The sequence below is a fragment of the Cyprinus carpio genome, chromosome B10 (genome assembly GCF_018340385.1).
Source record: "Cyprinus carpio isolate SPL01 chromosome B10, ASM1834038v1, whole genome shotgun sequence".
NCBI lineage: Eukaryota > Metazoa > Chordata > Actinopteri > Cypriniformes > Cyprinidae > Cyprinus > Cyprinus carpio.
In genome coordinates, this window is record NC_056606.1 from 19,854,078 (window position 1) to 19,879,590 (window position 25,513).

A 25,513-nucleotide genomic window follows, 5' to 3' on the forward strand; every position below is an offset into this window, starting at 1 on the left:
TGGCCCTGATGGTTCCATGAAGAACCTTTAACATTCATGGAAACTTTCCAAACTCTTAAAAATAAAGGTTCTTTATTGGTTTTAATGGTTCCATTAAGAACCTTTAACATCCATGGAAACTTTCTATTCCACAAAATGTACTTTCTAATGGAAAAAGATTTGGGGGAAAAAAAAAGTTTATTTTAAGAACTGTTCACTAAAAGCTTTTCCAAGGAACCAAAAATGGAAAAAATAAAATAAAATAAAAACTTTGAACTTTTATTATTTATAGTGCAGATAAGATCTTTGAGGAATCTTATTAGTGAAGGTGTTTGTTCTTCTGGCAAGGATGAGAGTTTTGCCAGGTCTAATAATCAAAATATCGCTATAGAAAAAAACGCTACATCCAATATTACTTCAAAATTTTTGCTTGCAAAATTTTCCTCATACTAAGATCCAAAGACATCAGAGGAGCTAGAAAGATCTTGAGGTTGTTGAAGAACTTCACATCACAAAATAACTATTTTTTTTGTGGTCTGTCTTGAAGTAAAAGTTTTTACAATGGCTAATAGACAAAATCTGCACATTTTGATGAGTGATTTACTTTTGCTCGCATTGATAGCTCTTTGCTGTCACGCACGGTTGAGGTTTTACAGATTTATGGTCTCAAATGCTTCCAGAGAAAACAATCATCCCAATAACATCTTCACAACCTCCTGTGTGAACTGACAGATTTGTGAACATGCAAATGACCCACTAAAAAGTCATACCGCGTTGATATCCGCTCATTTTTTTTTATGTCTTGACATTGCAATTTTAGCGTTTTATGAGCAAATGCACCATTTGCTGGCTGGGAGAAAACTAAACTCGCCAGTTTATTTAATGGAGCCTGGACGGATCATATTTGGGATATACTTCTGCCATTTAGCACAGTAGACAATTTTTTAACATTTAGATTTTTCTTTTTGTGGGTTTCTTGGATTACTAAATGATAGATAATAATAATAAAAAAACCTGAATATAGGGATGCACAATATACAGATTATTTTTTGGCACTGCAATTATTTTTAAATTACCTATATATTAAAAATAATAATAATAAAATATATAATATTATTATAATATTTAAAAACAGGAATAATATTATTTAGAAATGCACAATATACAGATTATTTTTTGCCACTGTACTTACTTTTAGATTACCTATATATCTGCAAATAAATAAATAACTACATTTTTACTATTATATTTAAAAAACTGAATAATATTATTTAGGGATGCACAATATGCATATTTTCACTAATATTAATATTTTCCTAATTATTATTAATTTGATTTGTCTTATATTGGAAGCAGATATCAAGGTTTTTTTTTTTTTTTTTTTTTTTTTTTTTTTTTTTTGCCTGAACTTCCAACCTTTTCCTTTTTAACTCGAACATTCATTATGCCAAGTTTTGAAAATATTTTCTTCACAATTAATCATTTTGATGCCTGATTTTACTTAAAATATAAACATAATTTTACAGTAATGATTTATAATATCAAATTTCTGTACTGTGAATAGCTATTATTATTAACTACTATACAGACATGTCACAAAAACAAACTTTTTAAGGAAGATTTGTGTAATAAATTCACCTTTTAATGTAAACTTGTGCATGTAAAGTCAACAGATTCAATTGAACAATTTAACAAGCATGATATCAAGCACATTCACGTGCATCAAATTTATCCTCAATGTCCCACATTAAAACTGTCATTGACAAGCATTTTGGCTTTGACAGCAAACACGTTACATCTGATCAGCTTTGAGTGCACGAGTCAGTGACAACTGGAGCATCACCATGGAGACCAACAATTATTTGTATTTACAAAAATAGGTCCAGGAGGCTGAGAAACGCTCAAGCTGTATTTGGAGAGCACTCCACATGCATTACCAGAAGCCAGTTCTGCCCGAGAGAGTCTGAATGTCGCCCAATTACACATCTTGTTCCCTGCTGTAGAATCTTGTAGCTGTTCTTGGAAATCCTCTCTGCCTGCTCCAAATCCTCACATGCTTCCGCTGCTACTCCGAAAATAAAATGGTGAAGGCCATGATGATACAGCAACACGCCACGTAAGGGCTTTTGCGCTCACCTAAAAGGTAACGTAAAAGATGATTACCAAAAGAAAAATAGCAAAAGAATAAATCTTATACAAAAAAAACAATGACATGGTAGCTTTTTAGCATTACTCACCTATCCTTGCACATTTCCAGAATATTCCAAGAAATCTGATGGCAGAAGGAAAGGGTTTACAGTTAAAGCTTGAGCAGATATAACGTAAAACAATTAAAACTGTGGACTGAAATCATCATAAATAGCAGCTCTGGGAACCGCCAATGAATTAGCTTTACTCATTTAAATAAAAAAATAATTACCAATAATATTAGTACATATACAAAATTTTCATAGTATATCAAAAGCGATAACAGTGACAACAAAAGACGTCAGACTTTAACTGTCTCAGGTTTTAAATTCATTTGAATTCTGTTTTAATGTGATCAACTGCAAAAAGGTTTTATATTCAAAAAGATTAAAACATTTCTTGTATGCAAATAAACAAACTTTTGCACGTATAAGATAAAATGCTTATTTTTATTATGAAAAATATTACTCAAATTTTTGACCTTTTTTTCTTCAAATTTTTCAGGATCTTTAAGATTTCATGTTTTTGAACGAAATCTCTTCTGCTCACCAATGCTGAATTTATTTGATCAAAAACACAATAAAAACAATAATATTGTGAAATATTGCTACAATTCAAAATAACTTGTTTTCTATTTAAATATATTTTAAAACATAATTTCTTCCTGTGATGCGCAGCTGAATTTTCAGCATCATTCCTCCAGTCTTCAGTGTCACATGATCCTTCAGAAATCATTCTGATATGCTGATCTGAGCTCAAGAAACATTTCTGATTATTATCAATGTTGAACAGTTGTGCTGCTTAATCTTTTTGTGATACATTTTTCCCATTATATTTACTCTAGAAATCTTTTGTGAGATTATAAATGTCTCTACTGACACTTCTGACCAGTTTAATGAGTCCTCACTGAATAAAAATATTCACTTCTTTCCTTTTTAACAGTAGTGTACATTTGTGTTCCTGGAAGAGCAAGGCTGTAATTGTGTATGTTTTTTAAATGCTGATTTAGCAGTGCTACAATTGGGCTTAAAATAAGACTATACGAGTAAAACACAAAGCAGCGTTGTCTGCCGACTGCTTGTCTAGGAAGCGTGAAGCAGAAGATTACAGAGGGCAGAACTACAGATGACTGACGAGCTTCACAGGGCCTGAAATGTCACAACATATGCCTGACAGAGCGGAGAGCTACGAGCAGACGGCGTCTGGCCTGAACAGAAACAACAAACAGGTCAGCGAGAACATGCACTGTCAACAGCCTGCGCAGACCCCCGGGAATAAAACCCAGCCTCTGTTTCCCCACGTCAAACAAAGCTTTAACACATTTCCCCAGTAAACGCTCTTTAGGTTTCGCAACCTTGGCATTTGGAACAATCCGCAACTTAATATTTGATGTCTTTCAGACGATCATTTACTGTGTGACACACCCTGCCCATGCGTACATTAAAGTAATTCACTATAAATGCCAAAATGGACATGTTGGAAGTACGTCACAGTTTCTGGTAACAAACAAGGCTCGGTTGTACTCCGTTTGAGGGGGTGCAAAAACCATTAAATATGTAGCAACTCCGGCTAATTTGTCTTGGCTAATGCATGTGTTTGTTGAGATCAGATCGCTGGATGTGATTTATCTCCTTCATTTCCTGCTCCTGTCATGTGAAGTCCAGACATGTGGCGAACATCTTGATGCTCGAGTTCGATCTTAGATGGTCACTTTATTTCACAGATATAGCCCCAAAACAAACACTGACCAATGACACTCAACTTAGATCAAATGAATGAAGAATGTAAATAAAGACTTTGTGTTATTAACAGAAAACAGGAGTTTATTTTTTTGGCCATGAGAAAAATATTTTGTTGGGATTTTATTTTTTTTTTTTTTTATTTGAATTAAGATTTTTTTTTTCTATTACAGTGTTTGTATAAAACCATAAAACAAATCCAGGCCTGTTTGGAAAACATCTTTAACCTTTAAATCAGCAGTCTTTTGGTGCTTCAAGGAATAGTTCAGCCAGAAATGAAAATTTGCTGAAAATGTACTCCAAGAAGTAGATGAGTTTGTTTCTTCATAAGATTTGGAGAAATTTAGCATTAAATCACTTGTTCACCAATGGATGCTCTACAGTGAATGGGTGCCGTCAGAATGAGAGTCCAAACAGCTGATAAAAACATGATCACAAGTTAACCAGTGAAAAAGCCAACCCTCTGTTGTCCTGTCACATAAAAATTCACCGACATATTTGGTTAGAACTGGTTTTGCTTGTAAAAGGTGCTTGATCTGTGCATATTTCTCTCCTGATTCAGACGAGGTGACTTTTTCACTGAAGAAACAATACCAATACTGGCTACAGGACCGTTTGAAGTTAAAATCGTCTTAAAGATGGATTTGTTTCTTACAAACATGCAACTTTTTGCTTCACAAGATGTTAACTGATGGACTTGAGTGGTGTGGATCATTGTGATGTTTTTATCAGCTGTTTGGACTCTCATTCTGACGGCACCCATTCACTGCAGAGCATCCATTGGCGAGCAATGCGTAATTTCTCCAAATCTGATGAAGAAACACACTCACTTCTGTCTTGGATCACCTGAGGCTGAATAATGTTCAGCAAATTTCATTTTTGAATGATCAGAATGTCAGTAAACATACCCCGTTTTGTTCTTATCCAGCAGGCTGGGAGCGAGAGCTCGTATATACGCGCAGGTGCAGATGAGCAGTAAGATGACCGTCAACAGACTCTGGAAATTAAATATGGCAGACTGCAAGAGACAGAAAGAGAAAATAAATAATTACTCACAACTAAAGTTCTAAAACACTGTAACCCAAAAAAGTGAAATAATTAAAAAACAAATAAAAAGTTTTAACTTGTTTAGATACAAATGGTTTAATTTAGTGAATCCATAAAGCTTTAAAATTTAGTAAAAAAAAATTACAAGTCCATTTGTGACATAATTTTCTTTCCTATATCTTTCATCTTAATTTTGGGATTGCAGTTTCTAGTTTTGTTATTATTTTTTTAATTTATTTATTAAAAGAGACTGCATTAAAAGTATTTAATTGCCAGAAATTATTTATTTTTGTGCATTTTATGAAATAAGTTAAATGCCCCCCAGGGCAGAATATATTTGTTATTGATTTATTTGATTACAAATACATATTACTACAATCCAAAATTTTATTTAAAACAGTTTTCTGTTCTGATGTATTTTAAAATGTAATTTATTCCTGTTATGACAAAACATAATTTTCATATTATTTTCATCTTAACTTTGTACCTATAACTTTGATCTTAACTGTCCGTCCATTTTTTTGCATAAATAATATTTGATTGCCAGAAATGACTTATTTTTTGTGCATTTGATAAAAAGTTAAATGCTCCCCAAGGCAGCATTTGTTTGTTTATTTGATCAAAAATACCATCAAAATTGCATTCTTATAAATTGTTATTGCGATTTAAAACAACTATTTTATATTTGAATATATTTTCACATGTAATTTATTTCTGTGATGGCAAAGCTGAATTGTCGGCAGCAGCCATTACTCCAGTTTTACATTTTTCACAATAACTTTTAGAATTGAATTATGTGGTTGCATAAATCACATCTAATCGTCATAAAAGACGTATTATGGTGCAGTTTGATGAGGTTAAGGCCCTGTCACACTCGGAGCAGTAACGTTACTGAATGCTGTCAGATACTGTATTCAACAGAAGACATGAATGACAGCTCAGAACTGTGCAGAACAGACCGATGCTGACACACATGACCACAGACTCACAGCATTGATCAACAAGTTCAGCTGCTTTCCGATGTTTATATTCCTGTTATACCTTCTCCTCGCATCGCTTTCATTTTCACTGCAGCGTGGACGGATATATCGCTACATCCGACAGAACGCGACGACATTCAGGCGAACTCAATCAATCCGACCGCTCGTTTATATTTCACTAGTATAAACTTTTCCAAAATAACAGTTTTATACTTACCATCTTGGTATTACCGGTCAGCCAACTCACACTTCCGGTGTAGGATGGAAATGACGTCACCGGTACGGCAGCCTGGAAGCGCGAGGCGTCGAAAAGCCGGAAGAGACAGGAAAATGAAATCTGCAGAAGTGTGTTAGTTTGACTTAAAATTCAATTAATTTAACCCCCAACATTAACTTCCTTTCGGAATGAGGTGAGACTCTGCACGTGTATGACGCACTGTGATCGCTATATGAGGGAAACGCACTTGTTTATGATAAATATGACGTTGTTTGCATTCTCTGTTGATATAAACAAAAACTCATGTCATAAACAAAACGCAAACTAATATTCTTACGGTATTTATAAAACGATGCACCTAAAATATATAAACAATCAAGAAATAAGGAAACAGGGGAGTTAAAAATCCTATTTGTCATATTAAACAGAAATATAGGAGCAGCATTGAAGAGGGTTTGTTATGTTATGGACCTTGAAATCTTGTATTTGTTCTGATTCTATACAGAAAAGCGCTATGGTAACCATAGTTAGTATACTCAATATTAATAACAAATAATTAAATAAATAACAATATTATATATAAAAATGAAGATGTTATATCTATATTTTTATGTGTTGCTAATATAATAATCTTCAGTGCAAAACAGAAGATAAGTGACCACATCAAATTAAAATTACAAAAGTGATTTTATATACACAGAATGCATATTAAATCCAAGTAAAGTGTCTATTTTAATGTTTTAATAACGTGTGAAGATAAAATGTCAGAATATGAGTGAAATAATGTTCAAACGTCAGTCAGTTTAACACATACATTTATGTAAAAATATAATTTATTACAATATATAAAAGAATAAGTGATCATACTAATTTTTATTATATTTTAAATTATTAAAAATGTCTCGCTAAAACCTAGTGGTTTGAAGGATAGCAGCAAGGATTGGAATAATTAATTCGAATCAATAATAAAAATGACATTTAATTAGTATTTTGGGGCTGCACTGTGATCCAAATAGAGTCTTGTAATGTCATCTAATGATTCTTGAGGTAAATATGCCAGGCAAGATTTTATGATTTAGAAACTATTGTTACATTGTTAAACTAAATGAATTGATTTTCAGTAATCCTTGTAAAAAAAAAAAAAAAAAAAAAAAAAAAAAAAAAAAAAACATAAAAAAACAGGACTTTTTTAAATGTATGAACAAAAAATTAGAGCTGTAATAAACTTTTCTTATTTTATATATAGAAACATACTATCACATGTAAACAGGCGTAGAGCAGGACTGTCCATTTCTTTTTTCGACACAGATATGATGTCATTCTACTGATCACACTGAGGCTTTTGTTGCAGTGCTGTCTACTTCCTAGCCAGTGATGCTCTTTAATGATTCAGTCGCTCTAAAATTGTGTGTATGGATGTACAAAACACAAGCCGTTTGTTTCAGCAATCTCTTTTTATTGAGGATTAGCATTTTTTCCTCCTCTTAAAACTAGAAATTATGGGACTTTTCCCTTAAAAATAGACTTGGAGAATTGATTCACTGTTTTGCGTCCAACCGCTGATGACTTTGGGCAATAGGAGATGGTGCTCAAATCAGCAAGCCAGAAATAAATCTTTAGCTTTTGATGGATTATGAATGTCTCTATTCATGGTTGGATATGTGGAGAGAATGTTGCTCAGATAATTTGCAGGAAACTGTTTAATTATATTGCTAATATACCATAATAATGTTCCAAAGAAAATAATACTTTCTTTGGGACAAAATAAAAAATATGCAAAATAAATGTCCAAATATGTCTTTCATCACTGAAGAACCTCATTTTGTTTGCACCTCTATGCAAGAGAGAAGAGACTGTAAAACAGGTGTTTTTTCAGGGTTACTTGTGCATATTTCATAACCTTCCTGAAAGAGATTGTCAGTTGTATAGAATGTCAGTCTTGTTTAGACAAGAGGGTTTTGTTAAGATGGTTGAGATGCACCATCGATGGAGCGCTTTTGGCGTGGAATGTGTCTTAATTACACCTCAGTCAGTGTTGTACATATATTATTAAGCAACCAATAATCTCTCATGACTGGTAGTGTTAGTATGACCCAGGCCTTCATGATTATAAATTTTTTAAACAGATGCCATTCTTTTAAACTTTCTATTCATCAAAGAATTTGGAATAAATGAATCACAGTTTCCACAAAAATATTAAGCAACTGTTAACTGCTTTCAACATTGATAAGAAATGTTTCTTGTGCAGCTGATCAGCATATTCGAATTAGATTTCTGAAAGATCATGTGACACTGAAGCCTGGAGTAATGATGCTGGAAATTCAGCTTTGATCACAGGAATAAGTTACATTTTAACATATATTCAAAGAGAAAACAGTGACATTTTAAATAAGAAAACAAGTAAATTTGAAATATAATATTCAATATTTTTACTAGCAGGCAAATATCACAGACAATTACACTTAATAAATCAAGAGACACAAAGATTCTTCTTCAGCAACCCAAGCAGTTTTGTTTTGTATTCTCTTTTCTTCTCGTGTTATCATTATTCCTCCGTCCTGAATTCCTTATCTCCTTTCATTCCCAAATCCCATTTATGGAAAGTGACTTGGGACCCCCTTTGTATACTTCACCACCTTTTTAGAAGAACAGCTTTCTCTCATCCGCTGTTACCCAGGCCAGCCAGACGGCCCTGGAAAGATAGCAGCCGTGTCACACAGCCACTTTCTAGATGGGACTGTGGCACTTAAATCTTCTTTAGTTTGGCCTGTTTAAAATAGGCTGTGGATGAATGTTTGGGTAGTTACTGTATATTGAACATTTTGAGAAGTGTGCCACATCCAGACTTTCCACCCTGACCCCTTCTTGGCTTCTCAGCCACATCTTAAGGGAATTCTTTGTCTTATTTGTCAAAGCCGTCTTCTCATATTCCTATAGGCTTTGCAGCATCTGTCATTACCGAGGGTGAAGAATCACCTCTGTGCAGATGTTACTGTAGCTAATGAATGGCCGTGCTGTTCCTTCAGAGTGTGTACTGTGTCAGTCTTTGGATACCGTGACCCCGCTGTACGTTTATGCCACGGTTTGCAGAAAAGTCATGTCAAGAATAGCAACAATTGGTTATGATGCACGATGGGAAGGAAACAGATGTGAACTGTTCGCTGAAGGTTTTGGACGCGTTGATTATCAGTTTGACAAGCGAGTTAAAGTCAGTCGACGAATGCTGTCCTTCACCTTTCCTCTCGCCGCTGCACATCATCAGCGCTGACCTGAGAGGCCGGACTTTTCTCACACATCACTCACTGGATTCTCTGACCTTTGCTTGATCAATTTCTTTATCTATAAGGAGGATCATAATCTCCACTCATTGCACACATTTTACCGATTTATAGATATTAAAAAATGATGTTGTAGGATGTATATATATATATATGTATATAATTATATTTATGTATTTTTTTTTTTTTTTTTTTTTTTTTTTTTTTTTATATGTATGTATGTATATATGTATGTATGTATGTATATATTATATATATGTATATTTTTGTATTTTTTTATATGTATATATATGTGTATGTATGTTTATAAAAATTTTGTATGTTTTGTTTATTTATGTGCTATTAAATAAATTATTTGTTTGTGTGTATTAGTTCCAATTATCTTAATATAATTGAATTACTCAGATAGTTAATAAATGTTAACTGAATAATTCATACATTAAATGTAATATATGATTAACATTAAATTTTTTATTATGAAATAATTATATTAATGCAATTATTATTATTATTTAATTAAAATATATAATAAATATTAGTTTAAATTTATATATATATATATATATATATATATATATATATATATAATATATATATATATATATATATATATATATATATCAAAATAAAATATTAAAATAAAATTAAGTATTTTTTTTTTTTATTCTAATTAAAATAGAATATATTATAGTTATTTTCATTCTATTTCTTTTTATATATATTATTATATTATATTAAATATATTATTTTATTATATATATGCGGTGATAGGTTGAAATTAACCATATCATTTTCTTTGAGTTTTAGCTGTGTGTGATGTTATTATGATCATTTTTTTCTGCAGGTGTCGCAGCACTAGCGTGCGTCAGATCTCCATTGCCTCTGAGCCTCATCGCACGTTTTTTCTTAAGATAGAGTGGGCTAAGGATCTCGGATCTGGCTTTGTTATACTTCTGTCTGATGGCGTCTCTGCGTGGAGTGGTGAAGGTACTAGGACATCAAATGATTCCATTTTAATGACATGAAGAGCCTTCAGAACTGCCACGTTTCAAACCACAGTTTCATTTGTTAGTTTCAGAGGAGGATGTGTCCCGTGAAGCCCAGGAGATCGAGATGGAGCTGGAGAGGTATGTCGGTGACCTGCACCTGGCTCTGACCGGAGAGGGACCGGCAGCGGAGGGGGAATACAGCTTCCACCTGACACCTGAGAGACCCGGTCGCCCCCTGCTGCAGCTGTCTTATGAGAAGGTGCAGAACGACATCTCGGTGAGTGGCACGCCTGAGACCGATACACAGCACTGCGTGATGTAATAGTCTCGCTGATTGACACACGCTCTCACATAGTGTGCAGTCAGGGTACAAAATTAACACTCACCAGGTGCCAGATGCTAAAGTTAAAACGGAGTTTTGAGAAACTGAAGTGTTATGTAGTTTAAGTCAAATTGTAAGAATGATTATCTGACCACGATGATGTAAGTGACTTGACTGAACAACTTTGTTTAAAGATGAAAGTTCACATCAAAATTTATCCTGGATTATTTTTCTATGATATGAAGGGTGGACGGATGGACGGACAGACAGACAGACGGACCGATAGATAGATAGATAGATAGATAGATAGATAGATAGATAGATAGATAGATAGATAGATAGATAGATAGATAGATAGATTTCTTGGATTACTAATAGATAGATAGATAGATGGATGGATAGAGATAGAGAAATATAGATAGATAGATAGATAGATAGATAGATAGATAGATAGATAGATGGATGGATGGATGGATAGAACGATGAATGGATAGATGGATGGATGGATGGATAGATGATTTGCTATGATTGATTGACTGATTTCTTTAAACTGTTGAAATTAATCATTGTTCATTCACTTTATTCTGGATTTGTTTGGATAGATAGATAGATAGATAGATAGAAGGTTGATAGATAGATAGATAGATAGATAGATAGATAGATAGATAGAAGGTTGGTAGATAGATAGATAGATAGATAGATAGATAGATAGATAGATAGATAGATAGATAGATAGATAGATAGAAGGTTGGTAGATAGGTAGATGGATAGATAGATAGATGGATGATAGTTTGATTTGATTGATTGAATGATTTTTTAAATTGTTAAAATTAATCACTGTTCATTCACTTTATTCATTCATTTGTTTTCTTGTCCTTTCGTCCGTTCGTTCATTTTTCATTTATTTATTCATTCATTCATTTCCCTCCATCACTGGTTTCGTTCCTCTATGTGAACACATCTGTTAATTCTTTCTGTTATGATTCTGTCTGTCAACTTTTCATTCGTTCACTCTTTGTGTTCTTGTTGGTTCAAACCGTTCATTCCCATGTCCCTCTCCTGCACTGGTTCCTCTATGAGAACACATCTGTTTCATGGATGAGAGAAAGAGTGTGCGATCTCTGCTTGCTTGAGGCTCTAGTGAACGCGTGATTGGCCAAAATCGCTCTCAACACTTAACCATTCCCAGAGAACTACCGCTCTTTATGTCAAGCTTTAAAGGAGGTTCCCCTCGTTTGATCTCATGCCAAGCTCAAGGGTGCCGAGGAACTCCAGTGTCTGGGAAGTCTTCGGTAAACTCTAACGTCAAGACCTAGATCACGTAGTACGTTTCTTACTGTACTGCATTTGTTGATGTTAAATTCATCCATTGTGTCCATCTGCGTGGTGCAGTGTTGCAGAAATGGTCTGTTTGTAGTGAAATAGTGTGGCATAATTACTGAAGCCTAGAGAAGGATGAAGCTGACATAAGGTTTTCTTTGTCTAAAACGTGTCTCAAGAGAGGATTCCTTCCCTCTGAATGTCTCATCTCCATTTCAGACCCGTCTTAAATTGAAGCCAATTTTGCACGCTCATTTTTATAGGATTAAGTGAGGCCTTTTTGACATGAGATGTTTTCAACTAGTGCCGGAGATGTAGAGATGTGCTATTACTGTACTGTTTACCTGCCCCACATAGGCCCCTGAGGGCCCTTTCCATATGTACAGATCTCTGCTCACCAAAGCTGCATTTATTTAATAAAATTAAAGTAAAAATGGAAATATTGTGAATTGTATTACAAATTAAAATAACCATTTTCTATTTTATTATTTAAAACAAATCTAATTATTGCAAAGCTGAATTTTCAGCAGCTGGATAAAAACGTGTGCAAATGTGTATGTAAAAGCTTAAAATGACCTTAAAATTTAATATTTAATACAAATTTAAATGCATTTAAAAAAAATAATTATATTGATACAAATTATAATGAAATAGACTGTATTGAAAAAAATACAAATACAGTTTAAATTGAAATGGTTTTGGAAATGTTCTCTGTGGTCCCTCTCAAAACAGACTTGTGGCCCATTTTCGGGAAGTGACTCTCCAGCTAAGAACCACTTTTATATATATATAAATAAGTGTAAAGTATTTAAATTGATTTGTAGGCTTGGATCCTAATGAAATTGTTATAAATTGTCTGTGATTTTCTTTCATTTCAATAACGCCTTGTTGCTCAACTCAATAGACGCAATCATGTTCATCAACATCACGTCATTTCTTTTTTTTGCTGCCACAGTAGATGTGACTACATGAAAATGTCAAGGGTTTGTTTTGGAAAAAGGGAAACTGGCCCTTGGTAGGGGAGGAAAGTTTGGCCAAATCATTTTGCAAAAAAGATTATTCATTAGGTTGTTTGCTAATATCTTGTGGCCTTCTTCTTGCATGTAAATGGGAATGAATATTGCACAATATAACCTTCAATAATGATCATGTTATTGTGGTTACAAGGAACTCAAAAAAGTATAATGTATAGTTCACTGCCGTTCAAATGTTTGGGGTAGTTTAGGTTAATTTGATCAAAAGTGATTTTAAAGACATTTACAATGTTACAAAAGATTTCTATTTCAAATAAATGCTGTTCTTTGGAACTTTATATTTATCAGAGTTTCCCGAAAAAATCAACAATGATTTTAATAAAATAAATGTTGGTAACACTTTATTTTACAGTCCTGTTCCTCATGTACATACTATGTACTTATTATAGTTATTACAATAACTATGTAATAACTAGGTACTAATCCTGAGCCTACCCCTAAACCTAACCCTACCCCATGTAGTTACCTTGTATTACCAGAACTTTCTTAGATAAATACACTGTAAGTACACTATAAGTACATGTAAGTACACGTACTGTAAAATAAAGTGCAACCTAAATGTTTCTTGAGCAGAAGAACGGCATATTAGAATGTTTTCTAAATGATCCTGTGTCACTGAAGATTGGAGTAATGATGCTGGAAATTTGCATCACATGAGTAAATTATGTTTTAAAATATATTAAAATAAATAGCAGCTATTTGGAAATCTGATAATATTTCACAACATTAGTGTTTTTCAGTGTTTTTCTAAGTGCATTAAACTGCCTTTATGACTTCTAAGCTTACAGAAAGTGTTTTTTTCAGACTCAAATTGTCCTTTCTTGACTTTTGAGTGTGTTTAGGGTTCCTGTAGCTTCCCACAGACATGTCTGAGATCCCACGCTGTAGTTAATCCATTTATGCTCTTGTGTAAAGCTGTTTTGGACATTTGACGTTTCTCGGCTTACATCCTTGGCTCCATACTGTATATGCTTCAAAATCTGGACCAGTGCTCTTATGTAAGTGTTATTGTGCCGGTGCTAGGATTTAGTAAATATATGAGGTAATTAATGGACTGCTGGGACATGTGTATCCTGTTCAATATTACATAAGGTAAAGTCATTATTACATAATAAAGTCATTAACCAAATTTTATTTTTAGTCATACTTTCTAAAGCGAACAAAAAGTGAGTTATTGTTGGAATAGTTCACCTAAAAATTTTAATTTGCTGAAAATGTACTCTCCCTCAGGCCCTCCAAGATGTAGATGAGTTTTGTTGCTTGATCAGAACAGATTTAGAGAAATTGTGCATTACATCACTTGCTCACCATTAGATCCTCTGCAGTGAATGGGTGCTGTTAGAATAAGAGTCCAAACAGCTGATAAAAACATCACAGTAATCCACAAGTAATCCACACCACTCCAGTCCATCAATTAATGTCTTGTGAAAAGCTACAAGTTAGTAAGGAACAAAAAAGTTTTAAACTTTAAACCTTTGTTTCAAAATACCCATCTATAATATATAATAATGCTTTCTCCAGTGAAAAAAGTCTATCTCCTTTTGTCCTCTCACATCAAAATCCACCCACATATTTGTTTAGAACTGTTTTAGACTGTTTTTGCTTGTAAATGGTGCTTTTTGCTTCACAAGTAGTGAATTAATGGACTGGAGTCGTGTGGATTACGGTGATGTTTTTATCAGCTGTTTGGACTCTCATTCTGACGGCACCCATTCACTGCAGCAGATCCATTGGTGAGCAAGTGACGTCCTGTTAATTTTCTCCAAATCTTTTTCAATGAAGAAACAAACTCATCTTGGGTTGCCTGAGGATGAGTACATTTCAGGCGAACTATTCCTTTAAACCTCTTTACGTACTTTAGGCACGAATCGTTACTCAAATTGTGCAGCTAGTTAAGGAGAGGTTTGTGATTGTGGTTATTTTCTACATTTTAGAAGCTATAGCTCCTGAAGGGAAGTGACTTTCTAAGTAATGACAGACTGTTATTTGTTTGTGGTTTTCTTCAAGCTTCCAGTGGTGCTGGTAAGACACAGCTGCTGCGTTCTTCAGTGCAACAGCTGACAGAAGACGCTTAAAGACTCATGCGCAAATGGTCAGGTTGAGGTTTGGGAAAGCAGGTGTTTGGCCTGCCAGGACAGCTCTGGCACAAGCTTTTGAAGACGGCACTTTCATTACAATAACCCTCTAAATACTTAGGGACACCCTGACTTCTGTTTCCTAAAGCATGTATTACTCTTCACTCATGTTCCTTACAGGTGGGCCGTCAATGTCAAAGTACAAACATGCATTTTCTTGAACATCTGAGGTTGCATGTGATGACACAGTGGTATTCCTGCAATCTCAAAAGGATATTACAAATTTCGTAATTTTGGAAGACCACTATGTTAAATGTCAATACTGAGTCATTAAAAGTTCAAGGCATAGAAAGTAGGATGTCTGTTAGCGGTTTGAAATAGTTCAGTATAATATATTGACTTAACAATCGTAATGCAAAACTACGCTCAGACCATTTATATATATTTAAAAAAAAGCTGTAAAAATGGTTTGGTTTGTTCTGGTCATGATCATAAGTATATTATATTATGTTATAATGTGTGATAAATTTTATATTTATTATATTATTAATATTAAATATAATAGCATTTTTTTATAGTCATATATACAGTATGTTTTTAAAAGTGCAAAAAAGAACTTGCGGTGTTCTTTGGGAGGATTGTGTATGCGCTCAGAGATGGAACAGAACACGGACATAAGTCATCTTTTAAAATCCGTGTATCATTCATTCATTCATTTTTTGATTTTATATTGAAAGTAGAAAAATGAGAAAACGCCTCCTTTACCATTTTTGGCTTTTTTTTTTTTTTTTTTTTTTTTTTTTTAATATTAGAATTCAGCTTAAATTTTTGTCTTTCGTTCAGGGGTAGAAAAATAAATAAACAGCTTGAATATTCGATTTCTACAATTGGGCAGGAATTAAAAGCCCCTTTCTGATGATTGGTCAGCTGAAGATCAAACCGTGCCATCATCAGTTTGTCCGCAGTTTTCACGCAGCAGAAAATTGGGTTCTGCTGCTGCAGTTGTACGGATTCTTACTGCATTTATTGCAACTACTTTTCATCTTTTTTCATCAAACAAACAGACTAATGAATAGCACGACACAACTCATGCCGGGGCACTTACTGCTCTTGACTGAAGGACTTTTTGTAGCTTTAATAAGTAACAAATTAAGTTTAATTCTTACAGAGAAGACTGTTATTTTATGTTTAATTAGAATATTTATATATATCGATCGCTATCTTTAAATGAATAATTTATTTAAAGTTTAAACTTTTATTATTTTTATATTTTTATAAATAATTATTACAATATTCTATTATTAGTATAAATAAACTTATATTTAAAAATACAAAAATGAATGCAAACTAAATATTAATTAATACTATTGCGATATAATTACTAATATGTAATATTTAACTTTTTTTATAATTTATGAAACATTCTGTTTATTAGTGTTAAAGAATGTTATTACTAAACATTGCATTTTTCTATTAAAGATGAATAAAAGTAGGCTATACATAAATATACATAGTTATATCATTTATTATATACATATAGTTAAAGGGGTCATATGGTGCGATTTAAATTTTTCCTTTCTCTTTGGAGTGTTAAAAGCTCTTGGTGCATAAAGAAGATCTGTAAAGTTGCAAAGACTAAAGTCTCAAATCCAAAGAGATATTCTTTATAAAAGTTAAGGGTCAACCACACCCCCTCGTTCTAACACACCCCCACATCTCTACGTCACTATGTGGGAAGATTTGGAGTCGCTGTTTGGCATTCGGCCAATCACAACACACAGAATAGCTGGCCAATCAGAGTACATCTCGCTTTTCAGACCGATGAGGTTTGTAAAAATCGACGTGCTTCAGAAGGCGGGGCATAGAGGAGAAACTATAATGTACATTGTATGGAAAATAATGTGTTTTTTGAACCTTAAACCACATAAACACATTGCATTACACCAAATAATGTTATTTTTAGCAGCATTATATGACCCCTTTAAATAAATTATTATATATACATTATATACATTAAGACTATATAATTAGTAATATATTATAGATATATATATTTAGTCTGTATAACATATTTATGTGCTGATTTTTATAATATATAAAGATATTCTGTTTATTAGTGTTGAAGAAAGTTATTGCCTTTTTTGGTGAAAAACAGATGTGCAATGATTCAGATGCTTAGATGAAAGGACATTTGTTCCCATGCCTACTGCCAGGACCACATTTTTCTAATGTTGTTGGTCCTGTAGCTCACGTTGTGCCGTGATAGGGTGAGGTTGGTGAGGAAATAAGGCTCTGATTGGTTTAAATTAAACAGCCCACACTTAAATGCTTACCATCTGTACCTCCAAGTATTTGATTTTCGTAGTTTCTCATGGTTTCTCATGCAGACGCAAGTGCCAAATCCAAAATGATATGATCCGGTTTACTCAAATAATCCAACAAACAAACAGCAAACATGAGGGATTTAAAACGTTGCCATGGTTTGGGTCTCAATGCCCCCATGTATTTGTAAATGCTGTAATTACTATCAGACCAACGTTCAGAAAAAAAAAGCCTGCTTTTCTTTCTCTTGTTCTTTTTGCTGTTAATTGTTTAGCACTTCTCATGTGTTGGTGCTGAAGCGAGTCTTTTTGTGGCGCATGTGGAAGCGTTTCCTGGCAGCGTGTGGAAAATCACAGCTGTAAACTAGCTTGACACTGATCCTCTGCATCCCAGAGCTGGGCTGCACAAACTCCTATGCAACACATGTGGATGTATTTAAACTGAGCCGTCATCAAGGTAACCGTTCTGTACAGTGTGGCACTGTTGAGACTTAGAAACATTGTTAGTGTATACATGTTATGTTTGATTGTTTTTAAGTTAGTTATGTGTATAAATGTAAAAATATTCTTTTACTTAAATATATATGGGGGGGGGGGGGGGGGGCTGGAGTGGTTATGAACGAATGAATGAAACGCATTGTCCGTGTTTCGCTTCATCTCAAATCGCGCTTGCGGAAAGCGCTTGAGAAATGGTGTCTCTTCCGCGGCTCGGTACGCTTTCAACTCGTTTTTTAGTCTCTAGCAAGAGACTGTATGACATTGACGTTAAATGATTTGACTGTTTTAAGTAGAAAAGGCGACACCACATTAAAAGAAATGATCGTTCATGTTTTCATAACCACTGGCCAAATTCAAAAACGAAACTAAAAAATAATCTTTAAGAGGAAGGGGGCCCTGTGGTGTTTCAGGGGCCCTACGCAGCTTGCGTATTTTGCGTATCGGGAGGATCAGCGCTTTGCGTGTGTGTGTGTGTGTGTGTGTGTGTATATATATATTAGTGCTGTCAAATGATTAATCGCAATTAATTACATCTAAAAGAAAAGTTTTTATTTACATAATATATGCATGTGTACTTTGTACATTTATTATGTTTATATAAATACACACACATGCATGTATATATTTAAGAAAAATATGTTACGTTTATATATTGAATATGTTTATATAAAACTGTTTAGAATATATTTGATGGAAAAACAAAGAATTTGATGTTCAGAACAACTACAGTAATTGCTCATTGCCCACAGACTGTTTGAAAAAACAATCATGTCATTCTGAAAATATAATTATATTTTTTTTTATTAAATAACAGCTACTCCCTATCTACAGGCCCTACTGTTCTCATATCATATATAACTGTGATGTTCTACAAAACAACAAGCTTTAAAACACTTGTTTTCTCACTGCTGAAAATCTGTTTTTTTCTCCGGTACATAAAATTTTTATGATTTATTGTGAAAAATTTTTGATAATTTTCTTTGAATTAGTAGTTTGTTATTATTAAAATTAATCTTGAGTTTATCCTTTGGTTATTTTGGGAAAAACATTGGGGGCATTTTCCCCCACTCTACCCTATATATAAAATTACATTTGCAAAAGATAGAAAACAGAATTATTCCATAAATATTAAATTGAATTTGTGTATAATATTGATATATTAATATATATAATGCTATTGTGCATGAAATAGATATGCACAATAGCATGGGGGCAGCTGTGGCCTAATGGTTAGAGATTTGGACTTGTAACCAGAAGGTCGCAGGTTCGAGTCTCGGTGCTGGCAGGAGTTGTAGGTGGGAGGGAGTGCTATTGTGCATGTTCCACCCTCATACCCATGACTGAAGTGCCCTTGAGCAAGGCACTGAACCCCCAGTTTCTCCCCGGGTACTGGCTGAAGCGCACCACTGCTCCGGGTGTGTGTTCACGGTGTGTTCACTTCTCACTGCTGTGTGTGTGCACTTGGATGGGTTAAATGCAGAGCACCAATTCCGAGTATGGGTTACCATACTTGACAAATGTCACGACTTTCACTTTTTCAATATGAAATTTCCTGCTAGATGTCTTTCAGAAAATAGTTTTTTTTTTTTTTTCTGATTTTGCAAAGCTGTTTTTGCTCATAATAGTAGTTTAGCTGTGATGCACGTTTTCATAGTCACGTGACACTTCTGTGGTCAGACACTGAAGAAGTCCTAGGAAACTTTGGGAGGTCCGGCGCTCTGTGTGTGGTTTAGTGCATTTGTGGCACCTAGAAAATGACCATTCCCACAGGGACAAACTGAGATCAGTTCCCAGCGTCCTTGCGGGAATATGATGGCATCTGCTCTGGGTTCTGCCGGCCACTTGACTGATTGCAGAGATGAAACTGTCTAATACTTTCCAGACCAGCCAGCCATGTACAGAAACAATGCTGGCTCTGTCGAGAGGTCATTCTTAGTCACTCTTTTGGGGGAAAGTTTCGTTTCCTTAACTCCGCTGGATTATGGTTGTGTTTGGTGTGTTTACCTCACGTCCGTCATCAAATCCATCAGTATTCCTCATTTAAAGAGGCTGTGTTCTGCTTTGCCTCTTCTTTATTCAGCCTTTTCTCCCCAAAGTCCACTAGTCAATGTTCCAAAAACTGTCATAATTTTTCTTTTGCGTTTGCTGTCTGATCCTGCATCCAAGGTGGTTTCTTTTGCGTGGGTCTGATGCATTTGTGTCTTCATTAGAACAGATTTGGTGAATTTCTGAATTTTATATCTTGTTCAGTGTTTGGTTGTCTTCAGTGTGTGGGTGTGATCATATTGTGAGTATTTTATTTTTTGCTCACCATTAGATCCTCTGCAGTGAATGGGTGCCATCAGAATGAGAGTCTTAACAAATCCGTATTTAACATCAAACCGTTTCTTCCAGCTAAAATACAAGTCTTCTATCCATAATGTTGCTTTTTCTAGTGAATTTTTTTTTTTGTCTGAATCAGGGGAGAAATCTGCATAAATGTTAATTGAGCGACTAGAGTAGTGTGGATTATTGTGATGTTTTTATCAGCTGTTCTGACGGCACCCATTCACTACAGAGCATCCATTGGTGAGCAAGTGATGTAATGCTACATTTCTCAAATCTGTTCTGATGAAGAAACAAACTCATCTACACCTCGGGTGGCCTGAGGTGAATAACTTTTAAGCAAATTTTCAGTTTTGGGTGAACTTGGATGATCCTTTAAGGCTTAAGTAAATAAGCTTTTTTTTGAAGAAATGGAAAAATACTTTAATAATCAGTAATATGTATCAAAATATCTTTGTTAAAAGATGTGATTGTATTTAGGCCCACAAAAGTATCTCTTTTGACTTCAGCTCTGTTTGGCTTGCCTTCACATGTATCATTGAGTTAGACAAGTTTAAATGATGATTTTGTGTGACTCATGAACAACTGTTTGCTTTTTTAAGCATAAAGCCACTAGTCTTCGTCATAAGAGTTTTAATAGCAATTCAACCTGTGTCTGTCTCCGCAATTTGGCTTCCCACTGTGGGATGAATGGGCTGCGTCCAGGTTCACTACACAGACCTGTCTAAATAAGCACTCTGAGACATGGAAGTTCTGAGCTCATCATGTAAAGGACTCAGTGTAAGTGTTGCTCGATGGTACGTCACATTCTGGCTGGAAAAGCTTGAAAAAATGTTGAATCTCTGGTTTAAGGATTTGTAAATGTGACCGTTGCATCAGAGCTGGCTCTTTCGTTCTGTGTGGAATTAAAAACTGAAGAGGTATGGCATGGACCAAAATTAAAAATTAGTCATCCTTTATTCACCTCATCGATCTCTTTTCCAAATCCATTTGACTTTCCTCTGTGGAACACAGAAAGAAGATGTGGCAGGCAAGGTCCAAAAAAAAAAAAAAAAAAAGAAGTACTTTGTATCATTTATTTGCTGTAGTCTGAAGCAATATGATATTAGTCATTTTTATTCCGTTAACTCTGTCATTAATTATCATTCTTGTATTTTTGTATGTGTTGATTTGTCTAACATTGTTTACTTATTTATTTATCCTTTGTTTTTTTATTATTTATCTTCTTATTTTTTTTAATTATTCCCAATTTTTATGTACATATACCATGTAAATGTCTGTTTTATCAGTTCTAAAATGTTCCTTGGAATTGAAATCAGGTCTGATTTCTGAGTGAATTTGTTTGTTGAGTTGATTCTTTTCAATGACTGAATGATTCATTTGTATGATTCAATGATTCAAAACACCTTCAGTTGTTGCTACAAAATAAGCGAATGTTAGGGAATATCAATATAAGTGTAATTTTCAGTCTGTTCTGATTTTTGACATCTTCGTTCCCTAAAGAGCATGCTAAACTTCTCTTTTAGTGCTACATTACTACATACATTACCAGAGTCGTTCACAACAAGGTCATAAGGATTCACTTTCTTGTTCCCACTCACTGTCTTTTGCTTACAGCTGTCAAGAATCATTCATAGGACAAAAGTGTTCAGTGAACAGACAGACTCGGTAGGTTGATGGCAGGAACTTCATTGTGTTCTGTTATCTTCAGTGCAGTCGTTCTTATCATTCACAGACTGGCACACACTACAGTCCGAGCGTCCGTCTCTTGTGTGTCCTGTCAGAGTTCATCTATTTGAGGATCAGAGACTCGCTGTCGCCCGCTGGCTCCCATCACAACGGTTGACTTATCTTATCAGTACAAGAGTCCAGGCTAAATGTTGATGTGTTTGTCCAGGTGCTAGACAGATTTGGGCACTGAAACCCTGAAGTGTGAATTCACTAAGCAGTTTTCTGCAAATAAAAAAAGCATTATATTCATGAACTGCCCTCGTTTTACTTTAACCTGGTTCTGTGCTTTTTGTGCTGCAAATGTGTATCCAGTCTATGTAAATTAGGCTTATTATGGCTAATTATAGATCTGTATTTATAATATTTCTAATATTTATAATATTTTATCTGTTTTCTGTATTTTTAAAATATAAATTGTATTCATTTATTTTATTCATTAAGTCTTTTGTTAGTTTATTATTTTTAATTTTCTTGATTTAATTTTTTTAAATGATGTATTATTAATTTATTTATCTTTTTATTATTTATTTATTAATTCATGTATTTAGTATGTAATTACATTATAGTTATACAATTAAATATAATTTATGAATTTATAATTATAATGTATCTATATATAAATTATGTAATTTATATGTATATAATATGTTATTTTTACAATACGTTAATTTACATTTATATGTATTTTTGTTATAAATTACAGAAAGTAAATTAATTATTAAATAATATTAATTATCAAATAAATACTATTAAATGATAGTAATTATCTTGGCATATTATCACAAACAAACACGTGTGTGTGTGTATATTTTCTAAAGAATGGCCCAAAAGTAGAAAAGAAAAAAACTTAACTATCCTAGTAAATCCGTTTTTAATACTTTGGCTTTATATTAGGTCTGATTAAATTTGTTCTGTTGAGTTGATTATTTTCAATAATTCAGTCAAACAGTTTCACACATCAGTCTGAATGATTCATTACCAAATTTCTCTGAATCTAAACAAATTTAAATATTTTTGTTCAGTAAAGATTGACAGAATTTTTTGATGGAAAAGTAATGTAAATTCTTTGGTCAAAAATAGTGAGAACGTCTGGATCTTAGTGGTGGAGTGATGTGATACAGCAGTACATTACACCACATCCCTGCTCCACAACCACAAACTCAGAAACCAACAAATAAATCTCACCGTCTGTAGGCGAAGTTCAATCTTAGCCAATCTCCCTTGTGTCTCCAGCCGGGATGCTAATGCTAACAGCTGATGGGCAGGTGTCTCCTCCAGGTGCCAGGTTGCACAAGGTCTTCTATTATTAATCTTGTTCTCTTTTTGTTTGTCAGTTCAGGCTTGGTGTGGTGGATCTGCAGGCGGTGCCTGAGCCCACTGAAGTCATAAGGGAGCTCATTAGTCATGGTCGGGAGCAGAGCGCATGTCTACAGGCCAAAAACCAGCACCTGCTTGAGGAGAACCAGAAGCTGAGGAGAGAGCAGGAACATATCACTAAAAAGTAGGTCCACACTAGATCAATCCTTCCCAACTCCCACAGAACTGTAGAAAATGGATGTTTGGAGTAAATCAAATAATTTGCAGAACAGAGCTGTTCAGTAAAGACATCAATTTGTAAGCTAACCTGGAAGGCTAAATCAACACGGGTCTCCTCAGGAACCTCTAAAGGGTTTTTTAGAATAGCGGTTTATGATTTATGAGCGAGTTAAGCTTTGTGGTTCGCATTATTCAAAGACTTTTTATTCTGAAAACATTACATTATTTAAAGTCATCCTTTAAATGTAAAATTCAAAACTGCTGTATGCTGTCAAATTAAATGTAAAATTAAAATCTTTAATTCTGAAGAAAAAAAAATCATTCATTATATTTATTTCTTTAAAATATGCCTGTTATATATATGTTTGTGTGTGTGTATTTTCTAGAGAATGGGCCAAAAGTAACATAAAAAACAAACAAACTTACCTATCCTGGTAAAGACATTGACATTTCAGTTTTTATTTTTTTCTAAAATATTCCTTTGGCTTGATATTAGGTCTGATTAAATTTGTTCTGTTGAGTTGATTATTTTCAATGAATTACAAACAGTCAACAGTCAAACAGTTTCACACATCATCTGAATGATTCATTACCAAATTCCTCTAAATCTAAACAAATTTCAATATTTTTGTTCAGTAAAGATTGACAGAATCTTTTGATGGAAAAGTAATGGAAATTCTTTGGTCAAAAATAGTGAGAACGTCTGGATCTCAGTAATGGAGTGATGTGATACAGCTCCAGACCACTACATTACACCATATCCATATAATCATGAGTTATACAGCATATAATCATTAGTTATATCTAATTTATTATTATGATTATTATTATGCATTTTTATCGGTATTATTATATTATATTTCAAACTAAATTATGATATTTTTAATGCTTGAAAATGCTTAGAAGTGAACTACAACATGAAAAATAAGTCTACAAATGTGGGGAATATGCTTTTGATTTGTTTCTTTGTTCCTGGGAACGTTCACAAGGTTTTTCGTGTAATGCCAAAGCTGATTTCAAACAAAATAGCATGATTACCCAAGCCTTTTAACTTCCTCTTGGATTACCCTCTCCCCTCCTCCTCATCTACCATGATTCAGAGTGAAAGCGCATCTTGGCTGTGTTTTTAAACGGTTACTAAGGAACTCCAGATACACAAGATGTTTAGAGTTAGTGTTTGCTGTGATACTCAAGGGGGAACTGTAGATATGCATACGCACTTCAGTATTTTTTGCTGTGTATATTAGAGCACATAACACATTCAGGAGGAGAGAATGACAAGTGAATCCCAGCCAACTTGACAAGAAGTTCCTCTTTACTTTCTTTTCTTGTGCTTCAATCTTTCCTTTGTGAGAAACAGCAGCAGTGACATCATCGGCCAGACTGTGCCGCCACACTTTCTAACATCTTCCAAAACCAGAATTATGAGGGATTTGTAATGCTACCCAACACTGATGGCTCTTTATTAGCTTGTGTGTGTGTATTTTGCGAACAACTACCACAGGTGTTTAGTTCAATACGCTCTTAAGGTTTTCCATGATAAGTAATTGAGTTACTTATAAAACCACAAAAACTTCTAGTAATATAAACACTCTCAAAACTAAACATTTCCACTCTGGTCAACCATGAGTGTCAGTCATGAGTGTTTGGGTGGGTCTCATTGGTCTTCACCCTCTCCACAGGATGGAGAGGTACGTCCAGGGGAAGGAGACGTTGGAGAGAGACCTGTACGGCAGATTTGTGCTGGTCCTAAACGAGAAGAAAGCCAAACTCAGAGCCCTGCAGAAAAGAGTCAAAGAGTTGGAAGAATCTATTGAAAAGAATCGATTGAGGTAAAGATGTGTGAAGCATTTCATCATGATACAACCTCACATGATTGTAAGCATTTTTCAGTTCAACATTTCCCTTTTCCTGTTAGGTAACCCCCTGATGATG

General features: G+C 34.1%; 2 protein-coding genes across 4 annotated transcripts in view; one reads left to right on the plus strand and one right to left on the minus strand.

The window, feature by feature from the left end:
* Positions 1-1,599: 1,599 nt before the first annotated feature.
* On the minus strand, positions 1,600-6,272 carry LOC109059694 (protein kish-A). The gene is made up of 4 exons (XM_019076867.2): positions 6,150-6,272; positions 4,814-4,923; positions 2,217-2,251; positions 1,600-2,115 (listed from the first exon to the last, which is right to left on the minus strand). Exons 1-4 carry the CDS (start codon positions 6,150-6,152, stop codon positions 2,045-2,047), a joined length of 219 nt encoding a protein of 72 aa, XP_018932412.1. The 5' UTR covers positions 6,153-6,272; the 3' UTR covers positions 1,600-2,044.
* The window catches only part of LOC109059693 (X-ray repair complementing defective repair in Chinese hamster cells 4), a 31,656-nt gene continuing 12,349 nt past the window's right edge, over positions 6,207-25,513 (plus strand). For all 3 annotated transcript variants that reach the window (XM_042733102.1, XM_042733101.1, XM_042733103.1), the window contains exons 1-5: positions 6,207-6,342; positions 10,272-10,414; positions 10,500-10,693; positions 23,377-23,543; positions 25,261-25,410. In XM_042733102.1, coding sequence (XP_042589036.1) covers positions 6,338-6,342; positions 10,272-10,414; positions 10,500-10,693; positions 23,377-23,543; positions 25,261-25,410 — 659 coding nt within the window. In that variant the 5' untranslated portion in view covers positions 6,207-6,337. The remainder of the gene's footprint in view (positions 6,343-10,271; positions 10,415-10,499; positions 10,694-23,376; positions 23,544-25,260; positions 25,411-25,513) is intronic.

Bases quoted from the DNA above. Each gene is read 5' to 3' on its own strand.
- LOC109059694 (XM_019076867.2), bottom strand. The intron at 2,252-4,813 runs GTATGTTTACTG...TTCTGCCATCAG, and splicing joins CTGGATAAGAACAAAACGGG to ATTTCTTGGAATATTCTGGA. The intron at 2,116-2,216 runs GTGAGTAATGCT...GTTACCTTTTAG, and splicing joins CTGGAAATGTGCAAGGATAG to GTGAGCGCAAAAGCCCTTAC.